The sequence below is a fragment of the Balaenoptera acutorostrata genome, chromosome 3 (genome assembly GCF_949987535.1).
Source record: "Balaenoptera acutorostrata chromosome 3, mBalAcu1.1, whole genome shotgun sequence".
Taxonomy (NCBI): Eukaryota; Metazoa; Chordata; class Mammalia; order Artiodactyla; family Balaenopteridae; genus Balaenoptera; species Balaenoptera acutorostrata.
Window position 1 is genome coordinate 16,087,984 of NC_080066.1, and position 24,990 is coordinate 16,112,973.

Here is a 24,990-nt window from a genome sequence, read left to right on the forward strand (position 1 = left end):
AGAGGCCGCGATAGTGAGAGGCCCGCGCACCGCGATGAAGAGTGGCCCCTGCTCGCCGCAACTAGAGAAAGCCCTCGCACAGAAACGAAGACCCAACACAGCCATAAATAAATAAATTAATTAATTAATTTTTAAAAAAAATTTATGGTATTTAGTTATAAGCTAGTTTACCAATTTACATACTAATGTAAAACTGCCTTGGCTTATTGAACTGATTATGGAGGTCAGAGTACAGAATTCTAAGGTCTTATGAAATTACAAACCGCGAGGAATCATTACACAACACTTCCAAATCTTCAATGTTCTAAACATATTTAAATTTGAATTAGCTACAAAGCTCAGATGCTAGGTAATCCAAATACCTTGATTCAATGACAAGCAAATAACAATTTTTTTAAACAATTCTCAGCTGAGTAAGACTAATGTTTTTGCCAAGTTTCCTAGTAGTTCCTGGAGCATGAATGGATATAAACTCATTTTTCTTCTGTGGTGTGTGTGCGTGTGTTGTTGTTGTTGTTGTTGAACTAGATTAGGGTGCTTTTCCCAAAATACCAAGAAAAGAATTTTTCTATTAAATATTCCCTCTCACTGCATAAGTTAGAGGAAACAGAAATTTCATCCAACTCCAATCTCAAAAGAACATGCAAATTGCAACTGATGATATTTACAATGAAGGGGTTTTACTTTATTTTTTCTCTGGTTGTAGTTGAGAACAATATTTATTTCTAAATAAATATTTAGATTCCAATCCTAGGGAAAAAAAAATCATGCCAGGTGCCCTTAGTTGGTCCCTGCTGAGCGGGATGAAGAAAGAATCCACCCACCAAGCCCCGTACTAAGACCATGGCCACACAGAAGAAGCCCTAGAAGAAGAGATGACTATTTCTAATTCATATATAAATGCTGAAAGCACCAGCTGTATGGAATGGTGTTACTCTCCCACAAACAAACAAGTAAAAAATAAAGATGCAACCCTTAATTTAGACCCAGAGTGCACTTTAGATCCTCAGGTACAAAGAATAGTCCATTAAAGTGTGAACACAAACAGTAGATTGTGACTTGGACTATGACTTTACTTGTTTTCCATCGTGGAAATGAAACGGTAAAAGCTAAGACGTAACTGAAGACTCATCTGCACAATGAAAACTTCCTTACATATTCCTACCCCACCATGACTCTTCTAGATGTTTTATTGCTTCGTTAGGTGTATGAAGTGAGAGAATATTTTGAAATATAGTAATGTGATTTTTTTTTTCTTTTGCACTTGCTTATGAATGTTCCTTACCAACCCAAGCCAGAAGCAATCTTTACCTTAGGGTGAAGTGGAATCATAGAAAGTGAAGAGAAAGAAAGAACTGGTGTAGAGCTTTTTGATTTTCAAATCTGGTCTTGAAAACAGTTTCAGACACAGTAGTCTAAAAACCTGGCTTTAAATCTCTAGAGCCAGATACCTGAGAGAGAAAAGCATTTTCTAAATGGAAAAGCTCCCCTTTAAATATTAAACAAAAACCCGATAATTTGGACAAACTGAGCTTGGAGTTCTACTATAAGCCATAGAGTAGAATAAATGATGCATAAGAACTATTTCACAAAGTAAAAAATGTCAGGCCTTCCTTGGATGAAGAAAGAACCTAGAGAGAAGGGGAGAGGAAAACTAGAGAAGATAGAAGCTGAGGAACTTGCCCCTTCTCCAGGATTTTGTCATGTAGAGCACATCCATTAAACATTATCTGATTATTAAGTATTCGTATTTAAAATATATTTAATTTTGTGCCTTGTAGCCTTTAATTATAAAGCATAAATATATTGATCCTAATCATCAACTAACTCACTCAACAAATAACTACTGGGACTTAATACATAATGAGCCTTAGAAATAATGGAATAAATGGGAATCACAGTCCTTGAAATTCCTCAAGGAATTTGCAGTCTATTGGAGGCAAGGGGTGAGGGTCAGAGACAAGTTAAAAGCCGATTATATTCCTTTGCTTATATGCTGCCATATTTCTGTTTATACTTTACCACCTAGAAGTGAGATTCTAGTCTACCTTTTTCTTTACAGAAATATAGTTTATTAATGAAGTATGGCTTATTTGCATGAGCCACAGAAACTTTCTGAAATTACCCTGTGCTTTTTTATGTCAGAAGCAGCCCTAGGAAATTTTGTATCCTGAAATTTCAAAAATTACTTGCCAACTGTCAAATGTGATCAAAACAAAGCAGTATGAATATCTACTACTCTATATACTTTGGGCAACCTGGCTGCAGACATTTAAATAAAATGATGGTAAAACTGGAACCATTTTAATAGAACAAAAAGAACAAAAGGGAGCTCAGAAAACCAGGGTGAAAAAGTCAGCCCAGGGAAAGAAAAATCATTGTACTCTTAAGATACCGTGGTCCCCTTGAGTGCAAGGTCAAGTTGGCCAGGGCAATGATGGACTGGACAGTGGATATACCTTTAGTTTTCTTTGAAGCAGCAGCCTAGGAACTGGGGGTCATGAAGCTTTAACTGAGGAGAATTGTGAAGGCATAAAGGTTTGGAAAAGATTCTCTGTAATATAAGTGGGGATTCCTCTGTTGTCTTCAGTAACATTTCCTTGAAATCAATAAAAGGAAACAGGAAGAATGGGATCTTGTAGGAAGTGAGCACTCAATATATTTGTGGACTACAAAACAGGGGAAAGGTATGAGTTATTAAACCTCGAAAGAAAAGACCAAAATAAATGATGATAAAGAGCAAAGACTGGAAGAAGAGGGAAGGGGGCAAGGTGTTGGAGGAGGAGCTGAAAAAGGAAGAAAAGGAGAAAAGAAATTTGGAAGGGAAGGAATGAATAGATAATTCTAAAACAACATATTAACAGTGCTTTTCGATGAGTGGTGATATTACAAATATTTTTTCTTTATTTACTCATGCTTTTCTCTGGTTTCTATGACTTTTATAAGAGCATTTACTATTTTTTAATTAAAAATTTTTTTAATTTTGTAAGAAAGAGTACACTTAGCCCACTTATGCTTTCACTTAAATCTTCATCTTTACAAGAGCACTAACTTACGGTAAGGTGGTGTGGCAGGAATTTGGGAACTGCTTAATAAATAGTCCCTAACAGACATGTTCCAAATGTGTGGTCACTTACGTTGTATGATCCACCGACGGCCTGTGATTTTCCTCCCCATGATGAATACTGGTTCCATTACCAAGTCCCCACCTGAATGTGTTTGAATCTTGAATTACTTTTTCTGAGATTGGCTGGTACCATTTACACAGGCTTCCTTTTTCAAAGCTGCAAACTTCCATAGCTTGAATAGGATGGGACAGAGATAAGATGAGCTAATCACAATAAATGTATTAATAAATGGCGATTTCCATCTGCATCAGCACTTTCTTACTCTTGGGGTTTCTTTAAATTATAATCTAACTTTTAAGCATAACTGAAATAATCAGGCAAATTGTTTACATAATCACTAGAAGAGTTTAAAAGAAATCTAGGTGTATTATATTCAAATATCTATATTAACTGAAATGTGGAAATAAATGCACATACTGAAGATTCTGCTTTCATAAAGAAGTGAGATTTTAATTCGCTCTGAAAGCAGCAATTTAAGAATTGCCACTCTCTTCTGACACAACACTTACATTGCTTATATGACCTGCAAGTTCTGATAAGTCTGTTCTTTTTTCACAGTATTATCGCAAAGCTAAATCCCAAATTCCAAATTACTTAAATTCAAAGCTATAAGATTTACAACAGCTTTTATATTGAACCTCTTCCGTTGAAAGTTTTCAATATTCTTGTAATGACTGTATTCTAATATCAAACAAAATTAAAAGTCCAGTGATTTTTTAAATACATAAGTTGTGTGTGAAAACAAATGCTCTCTTTTTCTCTCCTCCTCTCTCTCCTTCTCTCTCTGATGTGTTCATGTGTCTGTCTGTCTTAAATCCTCTACTTCTTGAATAAAAGAAAAGATTCAGTTCAATGAGGTCTTGTGTATACAATGGAAAGCCTGGTGTGTACTCCAGGTTTTAAATGGCATAAACGGTGATGGCATAGGTTACCACTACTATATCACTTAGAAACTTGGGTTCACGATTTAACATAAAATTTGAGAAGGAAAACTCCATCAAAAAAAGTGATTTTAATCATGACATTCAGGTGTGTTATTTAATCTCTGATATTAATATTGATCATATAATTATACTTATTTTGTGAAGAGATTTAGAATTCAATAGAATCCTGTTCATCATATTATTAAAAAAGATTTTTAAAATTGTAGATTTTTTAAAAATTAGAGGACATAGAGTTTCAGGCAAGCTAAGATCTGCTGTACAACATTGTACCTACAGTCAACAATACTGTATTGTACACTTAAAAATTTATTAAGCAGGTAGATCTTATATTGTATTCTTATCACAATGAAAAAATAACAAAATATGACTGTAGATGACAAGCAGATTTATCACAATAGTTCATTTTACAAAGAGATGGCGAAGGCAAGACACAATTTGTTCAGAAATAAATGGTAATAATTCATGTTTAATCAAAATAAATAAATATCCCCATGATTTTAATAATTTAATAGTAGACATTCATTCGGGACATTTACAGAACTTACCAAAACTTCCCATCCAATCATAAATGGCACTACTAAAATTTCAAAGTTGAACTAAGAAGAAAGTCAGTATTTACTAAAGATGCTTACTAGGTGTAATTAATTAGATTTTGTGTAAACTTTTACAAAGACGACTTATGTGTGATCAGAAGAGGATTTTAGTGTCTTCCCATGAGAGAGTCTGAATACCACAGCATCGTCCATTATATTATCTTACATCTGTGATGCACAGGACATCTTCCGGACCAACTTGAGTTAATTACTGTCCCATCTTATTCACAGAGTGAATTAGCTTTGATTTTATGAGGTTTTCTGGTCTGGATTAGTTTATTGTGTATTTGTATTTTTTAAGTTTTAGAATTCCTTGACGAGGCTGACATGAGACAAATTAGAATTTCACTATACGCTGTATTATCTGTATGTTCGAAACTGTCAGTATTATCAAGACAGTTGAGCAATTTTATGGTAAATTCACATACAACTTAATAAAGAGCAAGGAAGGGGGAAAAAAATCACAAGTGTTTATTCCTTCTGATCCTGTGTTTTGCCCATTCAGACACAGATTAATTTTTCTCCTCTCAGTTTGTATCTTTGACTGAGAAGTTCACTTCTAAATTAAATAATTTGCCTTGATCCATTTAGGAGAAGCCATAGATTGGCAAGTGTCAATAAATGAAAACCATCTTTCAACAGTACCTAGCCGTTGAAGTGTCCACATGTATTAGGATTGGTTTTCTTATTAACTCTGCACATTTGACATAGTATTCATTTTATGTGTGCATTTTGACAATGGCAAAATTTGAGCAGATTCATCTAATTTGAGGGTATTATGCTTCTTCCCTAAACATTTCTATTTAGTGATTGTGACAAACAGAGACAAAAAGGGGGATGAATAAAAATGATAAATGATAGTTCTGGAATCAAGCTAAGTCCATGAAAACAAGTATTTTGAATTTAAATATTAATTTAAAGACACCTCTTGTTGGACATGATACAAGAATGTATGCTGATTTTTCTATCATTTTCTATACAAATAGTCTTTATGTTAAGAAACTGCTTTAAGCCAGGTTGAAATTTTCTAACTAGGACATTATGCCACGCTACTTGAGATAACACTAGTATTTTCTTATCAGTTTTATGGCTATATTTAATGCAAAATTTAGGAATTCACGTACCGCAGGATGATTCATCTGATTTGTCAGGGCAGTCATATCTAAAATCACATTTCTGGATATTTTCAACACATTGACCATCAGACCTGCAAACAAATTCATTGTCGGTACAGTTGTGTGGAGGTAAGGTTACTGGAACTGAAGTTTCTGGTGGAGTTGGAAGGTCCACTGGCAAATTACCTTGAAATAATAGACAAGTGTCATTTTGCAGATTTTTCCATTTCTTTAAAGATTTCACACAATAAACTTTATTAAGTATGCTTCACACAACATTATAAAGAATATTTGATAGTATTTGCTAATCTGCTGAACTTCTTTATGTAAGCATATAAGTTGGGGTTCATGGCTTTAGTCATGGCAAATAACTTTAGATATCTTTGATTATAAAAATAAGTGAAGGTGCAGATGGAAATTATTGAAAAGCTCTTCAGAGCTCACTGAACAAATGGGAGGCTCAAGAACAGGGCTTGGAAGATCAGCAGGAACCAAGTGAATCCCGGGTGCTGGCGTAGGAACCAGAGTCAAGGTCACGTTAAACCTCCTCGTCCACTAGGTGAACAAACTTTGTTCTTCCACTGCTACAATGAACTTAACATCTCCTCTTTGTTTCACATATCCCCACATAGTTGGGATTCAAGGTTGCAAGATAGACCCAAACCAAAATTATTCACCCAGAAATATTTAAATAAGCTATAATTTCTGATATTACAGAGTTTAGAAGAAATTTATAGAAGTTGATTAATTTAGACAGTAAGCTATCCAATAAGCACTTATTAATAACATCTCTGTGTCATATACATGGTAGATGTAGTGGATTTAAAGCCAAACATGCTGTCACTGCCATAAAAGAGTTTACAGACTAGTGGATAAGGCAGTCAGGAAATTCTTTCATTACAGTCTCATGGGATAAGTTTAGGACAGATATTTTAACATGATGGAGGCAAGAATGACACCTATCCCTTAACTCCTGTATTCACATCCACAGACCATGGTATATGGTGGGTACACTATCATTGTGAAGTGAGTGAATAGATATACAGATGGATGGAAGGATGAAGGAGGGATGGAAGGATGGGAGGAGGGACGGAAGGAAGGATGGATGGATAACAGAGTGAATGAATGAATAGATGAACAAAGGTTAAGATTGTACAGTATATTGAGAGAACACAGGAAAAGTCTGTATCAGATGGGGAAGACTTCTTGGCATGGTGATGTATAAACTAAGTTTTTAGCTTTGGGTTTTTTTAAATTTTTATTTTATATTGGAGTATAGTTGATTAACAATGTTGTATTAGTTTCAGGTGTAAAGCAAAGTGATGCAGTTATACATATATACTTTTTAGTTTTAAAGGATGATTTGTTGCTGGGTAGATAAAGAAGTGTACAAGGTCTTTTGAGGCAAGGAGAAAAGACTCATGTGAAGACAGAGGAATATATTTTCCTGTTGTTTTCTGGAATACTGTGAGAGCTTGACAAGAAGACTATCTTGGGAAACGGTAAGAATGCATCTGATGGAGTCATTAGATACGGGACTAGAGAGGAGAGCGTTATCAGGTCACAGCTAAGTGGGACCAACTAGGGTTTTGAAGTAAATATAAAAAGCTGTGGAGAAACACCAAGATATAAAATTTCCACTTCAAGAACTACTTATCAGGCATTAGCGTGGAGAATGATTTGCCGGTGGCTCTGACATGGGGAAGAGAGAACAGCTGAGCTTTTACTTTAATTCCAGGCAACTAGTAAACCAAAGCAGAGATGTTTTGCAGGGGACAGCAAAGACCTGAGCAATATTACACATCCAGTGTCTAGAGGACTGGGGATTTGGGTGCTTTGGGGAATTTGAGGAGAGTCCAATAAAGAGTACTTTATTTCTTAGCTCAGGTTTTGAAGCAATTAAGAACTAAGACTGAAGTGTAGGGCAGCTAGTAGATCAAAATATCAACCTTTTTACGGATGAAGTTGATACTGGAAAAAAATAGCCTATATCTGTAGGCAGGTAATCTTTCAGAGTGTGCAATTTAGACATAAACAGACTAAGTTATAACCTGTGCTGGAAACTTCTATACAGAAGCTGACCATTGTGAACTACAGCAAGGAGGAGCTGAGCAGATCTCATGCCTCCTTCAGCTAACTGTCTCCAGAAAAAGAGGAAACTGAGACCAGGTATGCATGCGCAGGCTCTCCTGGCAAACTCAACAATCCATTGTTGCTTTTCCACAGTTTACATTAGCGTTCACTGTTGGTGTTTTACATTCTGTGGGTTTTAATAAATGTATAATGACAGGCTTCCCCCATTAGCGTGTCATACAGAATAGTTTCACTACACTAAAAAACCTCTATGCTCTATGCTCACTGTCTTGATTACTGTAGCTTTATAATAAGTCTTGAAGTTGGGTAGTGTCAGTCCTCCAACTTTGTTCTCCTTCAATATTGTGTTGGATCTTCTGGGTCTTTTGCCTCTCAATATACACTTCAGAATTAGGTTTTCTATATTCACAAAATAATTTGCTGGGATTTTAATTGAGATTACATTAACTCTATAGATCAAGTTAGGAAGAATTAACATCCTGAATATAGTGAGTCTTCATGCATGTTTTTGTATCCTTATCTCAAACATACATGTTCCATTTCAAATATATACTATTTTGTGTCTTAGAAAATTTTACATAAATAATATTCATATTTCTTTTGAATTTGCAATCTTGACTCAAAACATATTTTTCAGATTTATCTCTATTGTTGCATACAGAATCAATTCATTCATTTAACTGGTTAGGGTATTCAATTAAATGAATACCTGGAGTCAAATATTTATTGTATGAATAGTCTGTAGCTGGTATATCTCTTCTCAAGCAGGACAGTAAGAATATCTATAAAGTGTGCTACAATGGATGTCTTTGTACATTTCTCTTTGCAAACATATGCCAGAGTATTTCCAAGGCAAGGTACCTTGAAATGAAATTTCAAAGTTACAGGGTATGTAATGAGTCAACTTAAGTAGTTGTTTTCAGAGGTGGTTTACCCATTTCCACCCAGAAATGTGTGCATTTCTCAAATTCCAGCAACAGTTGGCATCATCAGACTTTTTTTAATGTTTGCCAGGGTAACAGGTCTGAAATAATAATTCCTTGATATTCTAACTTGTATTTCCCTAATTATTGAGACTTTTTTTAGGGGCCACGCAGTATCTTACTCTCGTTTTTGACTAACTATTCACATACCCTGCTATTTTTCTCTACTGAATCCATTGTCTTTTTCTTATTAATTTACAGGTTTAAATTAATCCCATATTCTCCATACTAATCCTCAATCATTTGTCTAAGTGACAAATATGCTCTCCTAATCAAGTCTTTCCATTTTCTATGGTGTCTTTCAGAATAAAAAACTCTAATTTTAATATATCAATCATTTCCTTTATGGTTTGTGCTTTAAAATTTCACCAAAAAATAATCTTCCCTATTCTAATATCATAAATATGTTTTCTATAATTTCCATAAAATTTTGATAGTTTTTCATATTTAGATCTTTCCTCCATCTGGGCTCTACTGTTATCTATTATCTGTGATGAGAATCTAAATACAATTGTTTTTCACATGAATGGCCACTTTTTGATCTATTAATCTATTGGAGCAACTCAAACTTCTCTCACTTATCATTTTATATTTTATTATGAAATATATTATACATATATAAGAATGAACATAAAATATATGCCTGGTTTAAAGAAGAAGAAAAATAGCCATATATTTACCTTCCAGTTTATGGAAATGAAATTCACAAACAGTTTTGAACTCTCCAGTGTTTCCCTGCTGACTCCATCCCCTCATTGGCATCTCTCCTGGTTCACAGTACACTGAAATTTGTGTTTTTTATTTCTTTGCTTTCATTTGTGTTTACATTTTCTTCATTTGCATATATACCAAATAATGTCTTACAGTGCTTACTTATTAGCTTATGTGACTAAATAACTTACTGTGAAATTCTTAGAATAGTGACCATATACATGGAGCACCATTTAGGTCCTTTTTAAATAAATAAAATGTTGTTTAGATTCAAACTTTAGATGAATGGACTCCATTCTCTATATAATCTGCAACTTGATTTTTTTCTGAACATTGTATATTCATCCAACCAAACTAATGTGTGTTCTTGCAGTTTAGCTGTGTTGACTGCTGTATAATGTTTCACTATATGAATATGTAACATACGTTATATAGCTATTCTACCATCAGTGGTTTTTGAGTTGACTCTGAGGTTTTGTTTCTTTGTACATTTCTCCTGAGGTACCAACGTGTGGAATCGCTTGGTCACAGAGGATGCACATCTAACTTTACTAGATAATGCCAAACTGCTTTCAAAAGTAGTTGTATCAATTTCTATACTTCTCAGTAGTGTATAAACATTCTGGTCATACCACATGCTCATCATCCACTGGTATATCTAGAATTACCCGCACGTTTGCCATTTTCTTTGCTGTCTCTTCCCTTTTGCATCTCAGCCCTTGTTGAGCTCATTCTGTCTCCTTTAAATGTTCACATTTACATAGTTCATTTGGTAGGAGTCTGGTGCAGTGAAATCATTTTTTGTTCGTTTTTGGATGTCATGCTCTGAGTGCCTATTTTCACCCTCATTCCTGAAAGAATTTTGCTTTGCTCTAGACTAACAGTTATTTTTTCTCAGAACTTTGAAAATAATTTCAACTGTCTTCCTACTTCCATTCTTGCTATTGTGAAGTCATCTATTAATCTGATTGCAGTTCTTTTGTAACTGTATTTTAATCTCTGGCTATTTTTACCATAATCTTCTCTTTCATTAATTTTTTTCTAATTCATTTCCATAAGCCTAGACCTGGATTTATTCTAATATTTTGCATGAGGTTTAATAGGCTTCTTAAATCTTATGTTAATTCTTAGCCATTCATTATATCTTTGAAAATTGCTTCTCCTCCATTTTCTTTATTCTCTCTCTGGAACTCCATTAGCTTTTATGATCTATCCTTCAAGTAAATCTATCCCTTCCATTTTCCTTTTCTATCTCTCTCTGCTGCTCCCTGAAATTTCCTCACAGTTATTCTCCAAAAGACTAATCACAGCATTGATTCAGCTATTTAATTCATCCGCTGGGATTTTTATTTCATTGATTTTATTTCTCACTTCATGATGGCCAATTTGATACTTTCAAAATTTTCTGGGTTTTTTTTTTTTGTACAACATCATGCTATTTTCTTATGGCTTAAGAGTCCTTTAATATTTTAAATTATTTATTAGTTTTCTATTTGTTGCACAACAAATTTCCACAAACCTTAGAATTTTAAACTAATAAACACTTATTATCTCACACAACTTCTGTAAGTCTGAAACGCAGAAGAGGCTTAGCTTGGTGGGTTCTAATTCAGGGTCTCATAAGATTACTGTCAAGATGTCAGCCAAGGCTGCAGTCATCTGAAGGCTTGACCGGGGATGGAAGACCTGCTTTCCAAGGGGGCTCATGCCTGGGAATTTAGGCTACTGTTGGCAGGAGGTCTCAGTTCCTGGGCTTTCTCCATAGGGCTGCTTGTGTATCCTTCGGACATGGTGTCTGACTTCCCCCAGAGTGAGTGATCCAAAGGAAGACAGCAGAAGCCTAGCTTTGGAAATCACACCCAGTCATTGCCACGTGGGTCATTAGTTACACAGGTCAGTCTTACTCAATATGGGAGGGGCCTGGTCCACAGATCATGAATACCAAGAGGTGGGGATTATTTGGGGCTATTTTGGAGGTTGGCAACCATAATTTTTTGTGCTTGATTTTTATGCGAGAATCCTTTATCATTTAGTTTGCAGAAGAGTCCTTCTAGATTAACTTTGAGTTGTTCCTTTTGGAACCCCACTGGTACCTCCACCCAGGAATGATATACCCCTTTTGGCCCTCCTCTCCCTTTCCCTGCCTCTCATCCATCCTATATTCTCTTTACTCCTTAACTCTGGCAATCACATTATGCTTTCTGTTCTATTTTTCCATTTTCTATTTCTCTCATGTGGGCATTCCTTTTTTTTAACCTCAGCTTAACATTTTAAAAAATGCATGTTATATTTGATATTTCTAGGTATATGTAGTGTTAGTTTTCAGATCATCTGGTCTGCCACATTATTAAAATCAGTAGTCTTAACTGCATCTTTAGGCCTGGTTTCAATTTATACTAGGAAACAGTCCCTCACTTAAGAAGAAATCATAGACATGCGTGGCTATAATAGAAAAAGGAGGTAGATGAGTCCATACTCAGGAAAAATAGAGACAACTCATTTTCTATCTCAGAAATGATCCAGGTAAAATGACCTGGATCCCAGGTAGGTAAAAATATCACTACTCTAAAAAACAAATAGGAAAATCTTAAAATTCTTTGTCCTTTCCTCATTACTCTTTGTTATTCTACCAGAATTAGTGAATCTTAAAAGATAAGTGTAATATGTTTGTATTTGAGAGCACCAAAAGAATTATTGGAAGAAAGTGTTTCTTACTCCAAAGTCCAATTCTGGAAATGGTGGTATAACTGGAAAGATGGAGTTGCCACTGATTCCTTGGGATCTGCCATGTAGAAGTAAAACAGAGCCCAGACACATGGTTAGACCAAGACATCATTTGGAGCCTGAGGCATGGCAAGGACTGCAAGCCTCCTGACACATCTCTGACCCTCACAGATGGTTTATACTTTCATGTAAGGAACACGAAGTCAGTTTGTTTTACTTTGCTATGACTCAGAGCAGTATTTCTTATTAAAGAATCATGCTCTTAACTCAGGTGATACAAGAAATGACTTCATACAGTATATGGATAGACTTCACATTTTTAAAATATATAAATTGTGAACAACCTTAATAGTAAAACATACCTAGAAAAATAAGCCCATCTTAGTCAGTCTGGGCTGCTATAATAGAATCCCACAGACTGGGGGGCTTAGACAACAATTTATTTCTCACAGTTCTAGAGGCTGAAAGTCCAATATCAGGGTACCAACGTGGCTGGGTTCTGAGGGCTCTCTTCCAGGTTATGTCCTTACATGGCCTTCCTTGGTACATGCATGCAGAGAGAGAGAGATCTCATATCTTTTCCTCTGCTTATAAAAGCACTAATCCCATCATGAGGGCATCAACTTCATCAACCCAAATTACCTTCCAAAAGCCCCACCTCCAAATACCATCACATTGGGGGTTAAGGTTTCAACATATGAATATTGGAACATTCACTCCATAGCAAAACTTGTGATTTTTTTTAAACCTATGATTGTTTAGAAGTGCTGAAGTTGGTAGCAACGGTAGAGTTAATACTCTTAAAATAAAAAACACTAAAAGCCTTGCAGATGAGACAAAATTGAAAGGTGAAATGCAAATAACTGAACACCAAGAAGCAGAGATTAGCCTGGTTTGATCTGATTTTCTTCCACATCCCTAAGCCAAAGGGAAACCAACTCACCTGCACAGCTGTCACCCTAGATGACTCAGGCTCCAGATGGACTCAGTGTTCTAATTCCTTGCTCTGTGAATTCCTTGTAACAAATATGATATACTTCATGCTACCCTAATATAATCTTTCTGGTAAAAATAGATTTTCCAACTTGTTTTCTACTAGACTTCCCTCCCTACAGCTATTCCCACACTGGTAATTAAACAAGTAAACTGATATTTTAACATCCTGAGCCCTTGATATATTATTGCCAGCTTTAGACATATCACAATTGTGTGAATTACTTGACTAATATGCATGGTTGTTCTTTATCTCCAAGGAACAATGCACATGTTTTTCTTGTGACTTCTGATGTTAAGAAATACATTTAATTTAAAAATCTAAAAGTCTACTTGAGGTTTAAACATAATCAATCTTCAGAAAAAAAATTTGAAATATCTACAGCACCAGGAGAAAAGCGTTTCCTATTTTTTCTATTGCACTTAACATAATAACCTGGAGTTATAACCACAAGCTGAAACGACTATATTTAGCATAATCGTACTAAAGTGTCTGTGCTAGGTCTACTTCCTAGGATAGTAGGTTTTACTGAAACATAGCTACTCTTTGGATATGATTTATTAACAATTGTAACACAGCTCTTTGCCTCATATTATGCATTGTCTCTTTTTTTTTCTTTATCCAGTAGCAAATCAGCTCTTTTTGAAATATTTTTGCTCTACCACATGGATTCAATAAAATTTTCCAGGTAGCACAATATATTTTCCATTTTTAAAGACATTCTACCATCTTTCAAAGATAGTTATTTGTCGAATTTTATAAACCAAATAAATTCAGTTATTTGTCGAATTTTATTTTCTAGAAATTTATTGGGTTGGCCAAAAAGTTCGTTTGGGTTTTTCATAAGATCTTAAAAATAAAATACTAAGTTGCATGGCCCATAGGCTTTGGGCAAAATTTTTCCCTAGGTATATGCTAAATCACTTTACGACACTACACCAAAGACACTAAAACCAGAATATTTTAGATTACAATCACTGAGTCTCACATTTCTTCATTTTTGCCTTGAAGTCTTTTACTGAACTGCAAATATTTCCCACATTTCTAAAACTTTCTTCAGAGTCTGTATTTCCTTTTGAAAAATACGGATAAAAGAGGACCTCAAAGCAAAATGCTTTCATTTAATTTACTATCCTGAAAAAAATGTAATGGATACACCAAACAGCTTAGTATTAGAAGGTAAAAAGCTGCAGGTGATATCTGAAAAATGAACACAAAAGAACTCACATTTTGCCACTGAAACAAACATTACTCTTTGCAGAAGGAAGGGAGACTTGATCAAGCACAAATAAAGCTGGTGAGATATTGAGGTGAAGGAGGAGGGATGTCAAAAAGTCAATCAACTCAGCCAGTTTAGCAATAACAACAACAAAAACCATTCGGTGGGTAGGGGAGGAACATCATAAAAAATTGTTAAGCGTTCTCTAAAGAGTTACCATACTTTCTCAATTTTAAGGTATCATCAGTTGCAAGATATGCCACTGACTTAGTAAAAACTTTCCTGGGAAAAGCAAAACACTAATACCTTAGATAGTGATACTCATTCTAATAATTAGTAGTTCTAGTAACTAATAAATCTAATACACATGCTGAATTCTGAAATTTTAACTTCGATGAAAAGCACGTAGGTATTTTTTTCAGCTTGCAAACAGTGTGTTGTGATGCTATGTTGTCACAGATTTATTTTTCCAAATAACCCAGCTATCTCACCAATAATCTTGGACACAAGAAAGAAAACTCCTGTTGCATGTGTTCTGCTAAAAGAAACACACTCCTTGCTTTTCTGATGGAAGATGGAAGGAATAATGCAAAACAGATACTTCCTTTGGGATAATATTTTAAAATCTGAATGTCTGGCAACAATTCTTCCTAAATAATCTACTCTGAAGGTCTAATTCAAGGTGAAGGGAAAGCTATTTAACTTTGCCATTATTCCGCATCATTATCTACTCTGGGAACAGACAACATCTTCACACACTGATGCAAAGAATCATAGGATTCTATTGCATGGTTAAGACTGTCTACTTTCCCTAGAAATGTAATTAATCTTGCATAAACAGCCGTTTCTCTATTTTCCTCCTGAATTAGATTTAAGATGATAATCTATATCATCAAAGTATTGAAACAAAGGAGATACGATCCATAATTGAGAATGGATTTGAAAATTGTTAGAAACAACTAGAAGTTAGAAAATGAGAGACACTTGACCTAGAGGAGCAAGTAATGATGGTCTAGGACAAAGTGAAAAGTAACTAAGTTTATGGCATAAAAACTATTGAGGAAAATTAATAGAAGTTTGCAGTTAAGAAGCTCAGTCATTCGAGTCAACACTGTTTTGAACCAAGGTCATGGCAGAGGTAATGGAAAAAGCAGAACAGATGTGAGAAATATTTTGGAGTTTAAGAGGAAACTTAAAAGTTTAAAGGGAAAGCCAAAGACGACTATGGTATTTCAATCCTGGGTTGCTCGAGGATACTGAGGTCATCAAAAGGAACAAGGGAGACATAGAGGAAAGAGAAGCTGATTTTGAGGAAATAGGTAAAAATGAAATAATCTACTCCTTTTTATTCACTTTTAGTATAAAATAAAATTACAGGCTACAAATCTGCTCTTTGGACATGAGGTCAATAGTTTGTGTTTTTTTAGTTTTTTATTTGTTTTGTTTTGTTAATCAAGGAGGAAACATGCTGTAGATAATGTTCATATTGAAAGCAAATCAATGTCTGTAAGTGAACCTACATGGACTGATCCCACCTCAGCTAACATGATGTCATGACAAAACACTGACTGATAATCAAGAGCAATATTTCTATTAAAAACCTAATTTTTATTTTTGTTTTCATCTTATGGTAAGATAACATCAGCTTCCTTTATGAAACCTATGGCTTCAGCAGGCTTTGTGGTTTCTGCCCAAAGTTTCTTTTGCTATGAAGCCAACATGAAAACCACGCAGTTGAGTCTTTAAAATTCCATATTTTTCTTCCAAAACTTAAAGCAGAAAATTGGGACTAACGGTGTGTAACTGATACTTCACATCTCTGCCCTTGTTTCTGGCAGCTCTTTTCCCTCTACCTTGGAAACATCAGCCACAGAATGCATGTAGCAGGATAATTAAAGCAGCAACAGTAGCAACCATGACTTGTGTTCCCTTTCTGTATTCCTTTTTGTTCCCCTCTGCCACTGGGGTCACAGCCATTCTCCCTAAGCAAAGAGTGGGAGGCGATTTGGCCCTGAAATCAGACCCCTTAGGTGAAAAATCTCATTCCTACCCTCAATTGTGCATTCTTACCCAGGTCATCGGTGCTCTTTAAGTTTAGTTTTTCACACCCATAAAATGGAAATTGCTTTCTCTTCCTTGGGCGGTTAATGTATTTGATGAACAATATAATAATAGTGATAAACATTATGATCCAAAGAAGCAGACATTGTACTCTGCCACTTTATAGCTAGATAGCCTTGGGCTGGTTATCTCCTTCCCAGTTTGCTCCATAAAATTGGGATAACAAAGGCATCCATCCTATTCAACATTCAAGATCTCTTCACCTGTGATGGACCAGGCACTATTTTATACTCTTAAAAGAAAATAGGATTATATGAGATGATACACAGAGTGATAGATGGTATTAATGTAACCATTCATCAGCTCCCTCCCTTGTAAGGACTTCCTGTATTCTCTGTCCCTGCCAAGCTCCTTGTCTGTGGCAAATACTTCCCTGCGCCATTGTTGGGCTTGATCACTTGACTTGCTCTGACCAATGGAAGTGAATACACATGATGTCCTAATAAAAGCTTTAAGTATGCTTTCTTTTTCCAACCCTCTGACTTAAAAACAGAATGTGTCAGACAGGGACTTAGTCCATCAGCCTGGGTCGCATATAGACAGGACCCACAGAACAGAGATACGTAGATTGGAACTACATAGAATTATACAGAGCTATGAACAAGAATTACATGTGTTTGCCGTTATTATTCTACGCCAAACCACAAACTTACGAGTAAGAAATAAATGCTTGTGGCTGTAAGCCACTGAGATTTGGTTGTCAACAGAAGCTGACATATAACATAGTGTCTTACATATAGAAGTAATTAACATTTTAACAATAATAATAATAAACTAAAATATATAAACTTAAAAAGATATAAATATCTCTCCACCTATCCAATAGATGTTTATTGAGTATTATTATGTGTCAGATACTGTTTATGCTACTGAAGGTATGGCAGTGATCAGATAAAATCCCTGCTCTCATGCCACTAACATTATTATGGTGGAAATAAAATTTGAGTATAAGGGGATACGTGTTGTGGAGAAAACACAGGGGAAGGAGACAGAAAATGTCAGGTAAGGAGATAAGAAGAGGTGTGTGTGTGTGTGTGTGAGAGAGAGAGAGAGAGAGAGAGAGAGAGAGAGACAGATTGAGAGAAGGTTTCACTAGAGAAATTTTCCAGCAGAGATCAGAAAGAAGTAAGGGGGTGAAGGGGATATCTGGGGGAAGTACATTCCAGGAAGAGAGAATAGCAGGTATAAAAGCCCTGAGGCATGAATGGGTTGGAGTGCTCAAGGACCAGCCAAGAGGTCTTGTACTTGAGGGACATCAATTAGAGGCACATTGGTAGAAGGTAAAGTCAGAGCCGTATGAGAGGGCTGGTCATTTATTCCTTGGCAGTTATTGGAAGAAGTTTGGCATTTGTTCTGAATGAGATGGGATGTCATAGGAAGACTCATGATAGGGTAACATGAGCTTATGTAAGTTTGAAAAGGATCATTCTGGCTGCTGTTTTGAGAAGAGATTACGTGGTTCAAGGGTAGAAGCAGATAGATCATTTACAAAGGAACCACAGTAATCTGTATAGAGACGACAGTGGCTTGGACCAAGGGGAGAGTATCGAGAGCAACGAGAAGCAGTAGACTCCGGATATATGTGAAGGTAGTGGCTGATCAGATTTGTTGATGAAGAAGAAGCAACTGGACTGGAGATAAACTATCATTTACTGAGACAGGGAGGCATGCAAGAATGGTCGGATTGAGGGAGCAATGGGTCATCAAGAATTTACTTTTAGACACTGAGGGATAAAGGTAAACTTGTTGAATTCTGATTTCCTTCTGCTGGCTTTCCAGAGGGGGGTTTGGCTTTCTGCAGAGTTTCATAGAAACCACTGCACAAAGAATGGTAATTAATCCTGCCAGAATGATGAGGTGGAGAATCAGAGGTGTGACATTAGCTACAGCAGAAAGAACTGGAATCCAGCCCTCTGATTATGTCTGGGGAGAGGCTGGTACTCCTCTGACCAATAATGCTGCACTGTGATGGACCAGGGCTGCAGGTTAAGTTTTCAGCACATGAAAGTGCTCTCCACATGGATTACTGTGATTGATTTTTAAATTATCCAGCCTCTGATCACTCTAGGAAGGAGACTGTGCTTTCCCTTGTCATGCAATTAAAGAGTCTACAACCTCAGTCCCAGGAGTTTGAATTTCAGCCCTTTTAGGTCACTATGCACTGCCTAGAATGAGTTTCCCCTGGGGTGTGTTTGTTTTAGGTTATTTTCCCTAGTTATCTTTGAGATGTCTAGTACATCTAAGTTTGGATGTTGAGTAGGTGGTTAGTATCTAAGTCAGGAGTTCAGGGGAAAGGTTGAGGATGGAGATATAAATCTGGAAGACATGTATTAGATTTTTAATGGAAAGAAGTCTATAACTTGGAAAGCAAATGGCTGGCAACAATCCTCAGGAATATTTAAAGTGCAGCCCGAGAGTAAAACATCACTGAAGGTACCTGAGAGGTTATTAAAGTCTCCAAAACAATGTGATTATAAGGTAACCAATTCTGTTCTTATAACCCCCCAAATATGATGGAATTACAGTTTAACTTCAGATACAATTTCCTAATATTTTGCATATGATAAGACACAAACGCAACTGATTCAAACCTCTTTACTATGTTTGCAAAGATTTTAGACTAATTACTAGAAAAGATTCACAACCTTTTCCAGGGTTAATATATTAGTAGAATAGAGTAGAACCGAGAGTATTTTTGAATATTTCTGGAAATGAAATACTGATTTCCTTGGCAGTTTTTCCAAGTAAACAGGTTTGAAAAAACTCATATACTAAAATATCCTTCCTTACCAGGGTAGAAGGTGCAGTCCATAAATGACAAATCATCAATTGCGATGTCTCCAGTGAAGCCATCTCCCACTGAAGCTTCCACTGAAATCTAAGAACAATATAAGAAATTTGTTAATACTGTGAAGGAAATTAATTTCTGGAAACTCATGGTTGAAAAGGAATTCAGAATTTAGCTAAAGAAAACCTTCTTCTGAACCATTAAAAACATACTTTGCAGAAGTCTCCATAAGTTGGTATCTTGTCTCTACCTGAATACTTCCAGTAATAGGAAGCTCCACACCTTACTGGGCCCATTAAATCCATGAAGCCCATTCTGCTTCTGGTGAGTACTGATTTTTTGAAATTTCAGTATATCAGATTGATATCTACTTCCTCATAACTTTCAACCATTAATTCTAGACTGGTCCTGCTTTCTTCTGAGCCTTTAAGTATCTGAAGGCAAATTACTGAACCTTTTCCCACCGTTGCCCCAATAGTTCAGCTGTTTCCAAGGTTAAACCTCTTCATCCTTCAAGAAACCAAATTTGTTGCCAGAGGTACTCTCTAAAATGCACATTTTGAAGAGCTTTAAAATTTTTCTCCCATCGACCTTATTCTGTAACATTTTATGGAACTGGCGAATTGTTATTAGATCTCCTTCAGAACCTCATTAATCACAGTGAACTCAGGTGACATCGGTGTTGTTACAGGAGCTGCAGTTCCACTGAAACTCCAGTAAAATGTGAAATACTGACAAACCACTATAGTATATGGCAGATTGTGATTAGGGCTGAGATTTACTGTAATATAATTAATCATGATGAATTATTTTAATACTCATGCAAATATGTTGCATACTTACTAGGAATCCTGCTATAATTTAATAATGAAGAACATTAAGCAAACTCAAACTTAAAAAACACATTCCTTTTTTCCACTATTATATGAATATATGTTTCTGTTTCATTTTTCCTCACAAATGCTATATGTGGAAGTTGAAATTTTATTTCATTTTTCAAATTCTATCCTCCATTAAAAGTTGTTTCATACATTATTTATTCCTAATTAAAGAAGATAATTAAACGGTCAAATTACTGACCTTAAGCCTCTTGACATCTTCCACCAACTTTCTAGGTTTTCTTGAGAATTACTAGAATTTTCTCCTTTATTTGTCACTGAGGAAATGACTCAATTTGGAAAAGGTTTATTCATTTAATTAATGGGCAAATATAGTTCACCTAATACTGCCTGGGGAACAGGCAGTCTCCTACTGCTTTAAAATGGGTCACTGCAAATATAAAATGCACCCTTCTTTTCACCACCAGCAGAATTAAAAGAAATATTATAAGCAGAGAAAACAAAAACACAAAAAGAATACTCAGTACAAAATCATACAATTATTCTAATAAACAAAAAGCCAGCAGTCAGAATTTGGCAGAACATACTGTAATAAAATATCTTCTGTTTTATAGGAAAAAAAAGACTGCAGTTGGGTGAACAATAGGGAAAAGGTGTAAGCAAGGACTGATTAATAACTAATACACTAATTAATTACAAATACATTCTTTGGATCAATATTTGTCTATCCCAATACAACACAGGACATGGTAATAAAAAGCTCAGAAAATGCAAGAAAAAGGAAAAACTAGGATAAATAAAAATAAACACTACCAACGTGACTACACTGCTCATGATTATCTTAGTTTATTCATGAGAAGGGATAGGAAATTGATATAACAGAATCTCAAGTCTATGAAAAGTATACCTGTACATATAAATATCTGTAAGCTAACTTTAGGGATATATACACATACATAGCTCCATTTGAGTGTGTAGGTGGACTTAACTGTTCCAAAGCATTCCTTTTGTTGTCTTTATATGGTCACAAGTTAAAGAATTGGCCGTTTGTGAAAGTTACAAATTTTCTCATTTATGGTCTACACCAGGTGAGCAGCATTTCTGAGTGGATGTTGTCTACACAAGTAGTATTTGTATTGGAGTTTACTTCACATTACACGATAAGCATTTTGATATTGCTTCTACTAGCATTCATTGCCAAAGGCAAGACAGAAATAATCCAAGGCAGTGACAGTTGGGTCTTGCTCTAAGACACAATTTAATCACAATTTTTTACCAAAATATCTTCTATTTTCTAGTCTCTAAATGGTAGCATTCTTGAGAAAGAGTGAACAATAATTTCAAGCTGAGATACTAAAAAATGTCAATTTGCATATATAACTGCAATCTCAGCCTCTTTTGAATATTTAATTAAGCCAGTCATTAAAAAAGAGCCTACCTGATAACAAATCACATCTTGAGAAAAAGTTATGAATGCTGAAGTTCAATTTTACTTCTGTCCTGTATTTAATTTAGTCTTGCAAAAAGTTTTGCAAATTACCCTAAGAAACTAGTCACAAAAAAGAGCAAACCCAAGTGTGTCTATTCTGGAAAATCCACTTTCACTTTTGGTGTTTTTCCAATAAATGGAAGGGTATTAAAACACTAATGTTATTGTATGTGAGGCAGTATTGCCACTCTAGACATTAGGGAAGCCAAATTTTACTCCTAAGTTTCATTAGCACCTTACTGAATGACTTAAAGGGCAATTGAAAATTCCAGTTTGGTCTGAATGACCTGCATTATCTGCAGAGGCCAATTCTACTTACATTAGAACTATTACTGCCATGGAAATTTTCTAAAGTAATCCAGCTATTCTAAGTTGTTCTTCTCATGGGCTGTTGCATGCTCCAAATAAAGATGGAGTGGCCTTGTCAACTACCTTGGAAATTTTAGTTTTAATATAACCAAGGACTCTAATATTAATAAGGCTCTAAAGACTTGTCTTAACAGATTTTTATTTCTATATTTAGGAAACTTTGAATTATTCATCAAAATATTTAAATGATAAGAAAACTATTATCATACATATATAAGACAGAATTTAATCATAATTTTTACCAAAATATCTTTGATTTCCTAACATATATATAATTAACATATATATATATATATACACTTATAAATAAAATAGTCTCTATTAACTCATAAGAAAGAAAAATGGAATTGACTCAGCCTGCCACCTAGTTTAACCAACCTGTGTTTGGAAAAAAATATGAAATTCCAGCATAATATACCAATTTTTAATATAACACATCTTCAGAAAGACTTGAAAGAAAGGAATTGTTGTTTAAAACTTATATAAAGCATGTATCCTATGTGGAGCAACTGGAACTCCAATGCATTACTGATGGGAATCCAAAATGGTACAGCCACTTTGGAAAATGGTTTGTCAGAGATAAACCTATGCACTTATGGTCAATTAATCTATGACAAAAGAGGTAAGAATATACAATGGAGAAAAGACAGTTTCTTCAATAAGTGGTTCTGGGAAAACTGGAGAGCTACATATAAAAGAATGAAATCACAACATTCTCTAACTCCCTATATAAACTCAAAATGGATTAAGGACCTAAATCTAAGACCAGAAACCATAAAACTCCTAGAGGAAAACATAGGCAGAACACTCTTCAACAAAAAATCGTAGCAATATTTTTTTTGGATCTGTCTCCTAAAACAAAGACAATAAAAAATAAACAAATGGGACCTAATTAAACTTAAAAGCTTTTGACAGCAAAGGAAACCACTGACAAAATGAAAAGACAACCTACTGAATGGGAGAAAATATTTGCAAATGATGTGACCTATCACAGGTTAATATCCAATGTATATAAACAGCTCATACAACTCAACAACAGAAAAACAAATAACCCAATTAAAAAATGGGCAGAAGAACTGAATTTTTCCAAGAGGAAATGCAGATGGCCAACAGGCACATGAAAAGATGCTCAACATCACTAAGCATGAGGAAAATGCAAATTGAAACCACAATGAGATATCACCTCATACCTGTCAGAATGGCTATCATCAAAAAGAACACAAATAACAAATGTTGGTGAGGACGTAGTGAAAAGGGGATCCTCCTACACTGTTGGTGGGAAAGTAAATTGGTGCAGTCACTGTGGAAAACAGTATGGAGGTTTCTCAAAAAATTAAAAATAGAACTACCATATGACCCAGCAATTCCATTCCTGGGTATATATCTGAAAAAAAAAATAATACTGTATTTCTTCTTTGCTAATGTCAGGCTTTACAATATATGGATTGCTAAGAATTTTTTTTTCTTTGAGTGTCTACTTTGGTATTGTACCAACTGTTTCCTTGGTTACCAAGCAGGAAAAAAGTCTGGAGTTTCTCACCATCAACGACAGAAGAGACTAAATGGTGATGACCCAATTCCCATGAGTTTAGTTTAACCCAAACAGTGCTTTCAAGTAGAATAGTTTGCCAAGTACTTTTAAAGTAGGATATTTCACAAGAAGATACTGCCTGTAGTTGCCATAATCCCCATTACTCCCTATCACACCTAACTCTAAGGCGGAGGGTCAGTTGCCATTAATTATTTTACACCTGAACTACTTCTCTTAATTCACATCCCTTGCTTCCAGGGTCACTTGGGTTTGCAATTCCTTTTGCATACTAGTTAGGTCAGAAACCATGAAGGGTCTGAGACTTTACCCTACTCGCAAGCTAACGTTAGCCTGCCACTGTTTCATATACATATACTGACAGAGGACACAAGATCCTTGATTTACAGAGATAGCAAAACTCATCAGCCAGAGAAATATCTTCCACTGGTTCCCCACTTCCCACAGGGAAACATGATAAGTGCCAGATGTTTCCCTGCATGAGTGGTGGGTTGCACCATAGAAGAAGAACCCCAACATTAGGAATTTCTAGCTGTTACAGGCTGCTGGCGCATCTGAGGGAGAGGGAGGAGGAGAAGGAGGAGGTGAAGCAAGAGGGAAGGAAGGGGAGGGGCAGTAGGTAGGTAAATTACTCCAGAATGTAAGCAAACGTCTCAGGGTAAACTCCATGCAATACATCCTTTGCTCAGAAGCTGAATAATGCAGGACACAAGAAATGCATGGAGAACTGTCTCCCAATGGGGAAGCTGGACAGTGCTACATTGCTGATATATTTAATTTGTGGAAGTATGATGATCCTTTCATGTATGTGTAAATTGAAATGTTTATCTAAATTCAGCCTCCTTTCCTCTTATACCTCATTTTATACTATTCTGAACTGAATGAGTGTAACTTGTTAGAGTCTCTCAGAGATGGCCACCCACCTGCTGTTAGCCCAGGTCCTTTTCCACCCACAAAATCTTTTCCCATCAGAGCTTCTGCTATATTAAGAGTAGAGATTTTTTTTAAGTTTTTTTTATTTTTAATAAATTTATTTATTTATTTATTTATCTATGGCTGCGTTGGGTCTTCGTTGCTGCATGTGGGCTTTTCTCTACTTGCGGCAAGCATGGGCTACTCTTTGTTGCGGTGCACAGGCTTCTCACTGCGGTGGCTTCTCTTGTTGCAGAGCATGGGCTCGAGGTGCACGGGCTCAGTAGCTGCAGCACGCAGGCTCTAGAGAGCAGGATTTAGGGCACAGGCTCAGTAGTTGTGGCACATGGGCTTAGTTGCTCCACGGCACGTGGGATCTTCCCAGACCAGGGATCGAACCGGTGTCCCCTACATTGGC

At 35.7% G+C, this 24,990-nt stretch overlaps 1 protein-coding gene across 1 annotated transcript in view; it reads right to left on the reverse strand.

The window, feature by feature from the left end:
- Positions 1-24,990, reverse strand: part of MALRD1 (MAM and LDL receptor class A domain containing 1) — a 608,926-nt gene that overhangs the window by 401,013 nt on the left and 182,923 nt on the right. The window contains exons 20-22 of the mRNA XM_057542012.1: positions 19,417-19,504; positions 5,790-5,966; positions 3,138-3,300 (exon numbers count right to left, since the gene is read on the reverse strand). Of these exons, the coding sequence (XP_057397995.1) occupies positions 3,138-3,300; positions 5,790-5,966; positions 19,417-19,504 (428 nt within the window). The remainder of the gene's footprint in view (positions 1-3,137; positions 3,301-5,789; positions 5,967-19,416; positions 19,505-24,990) is intronic.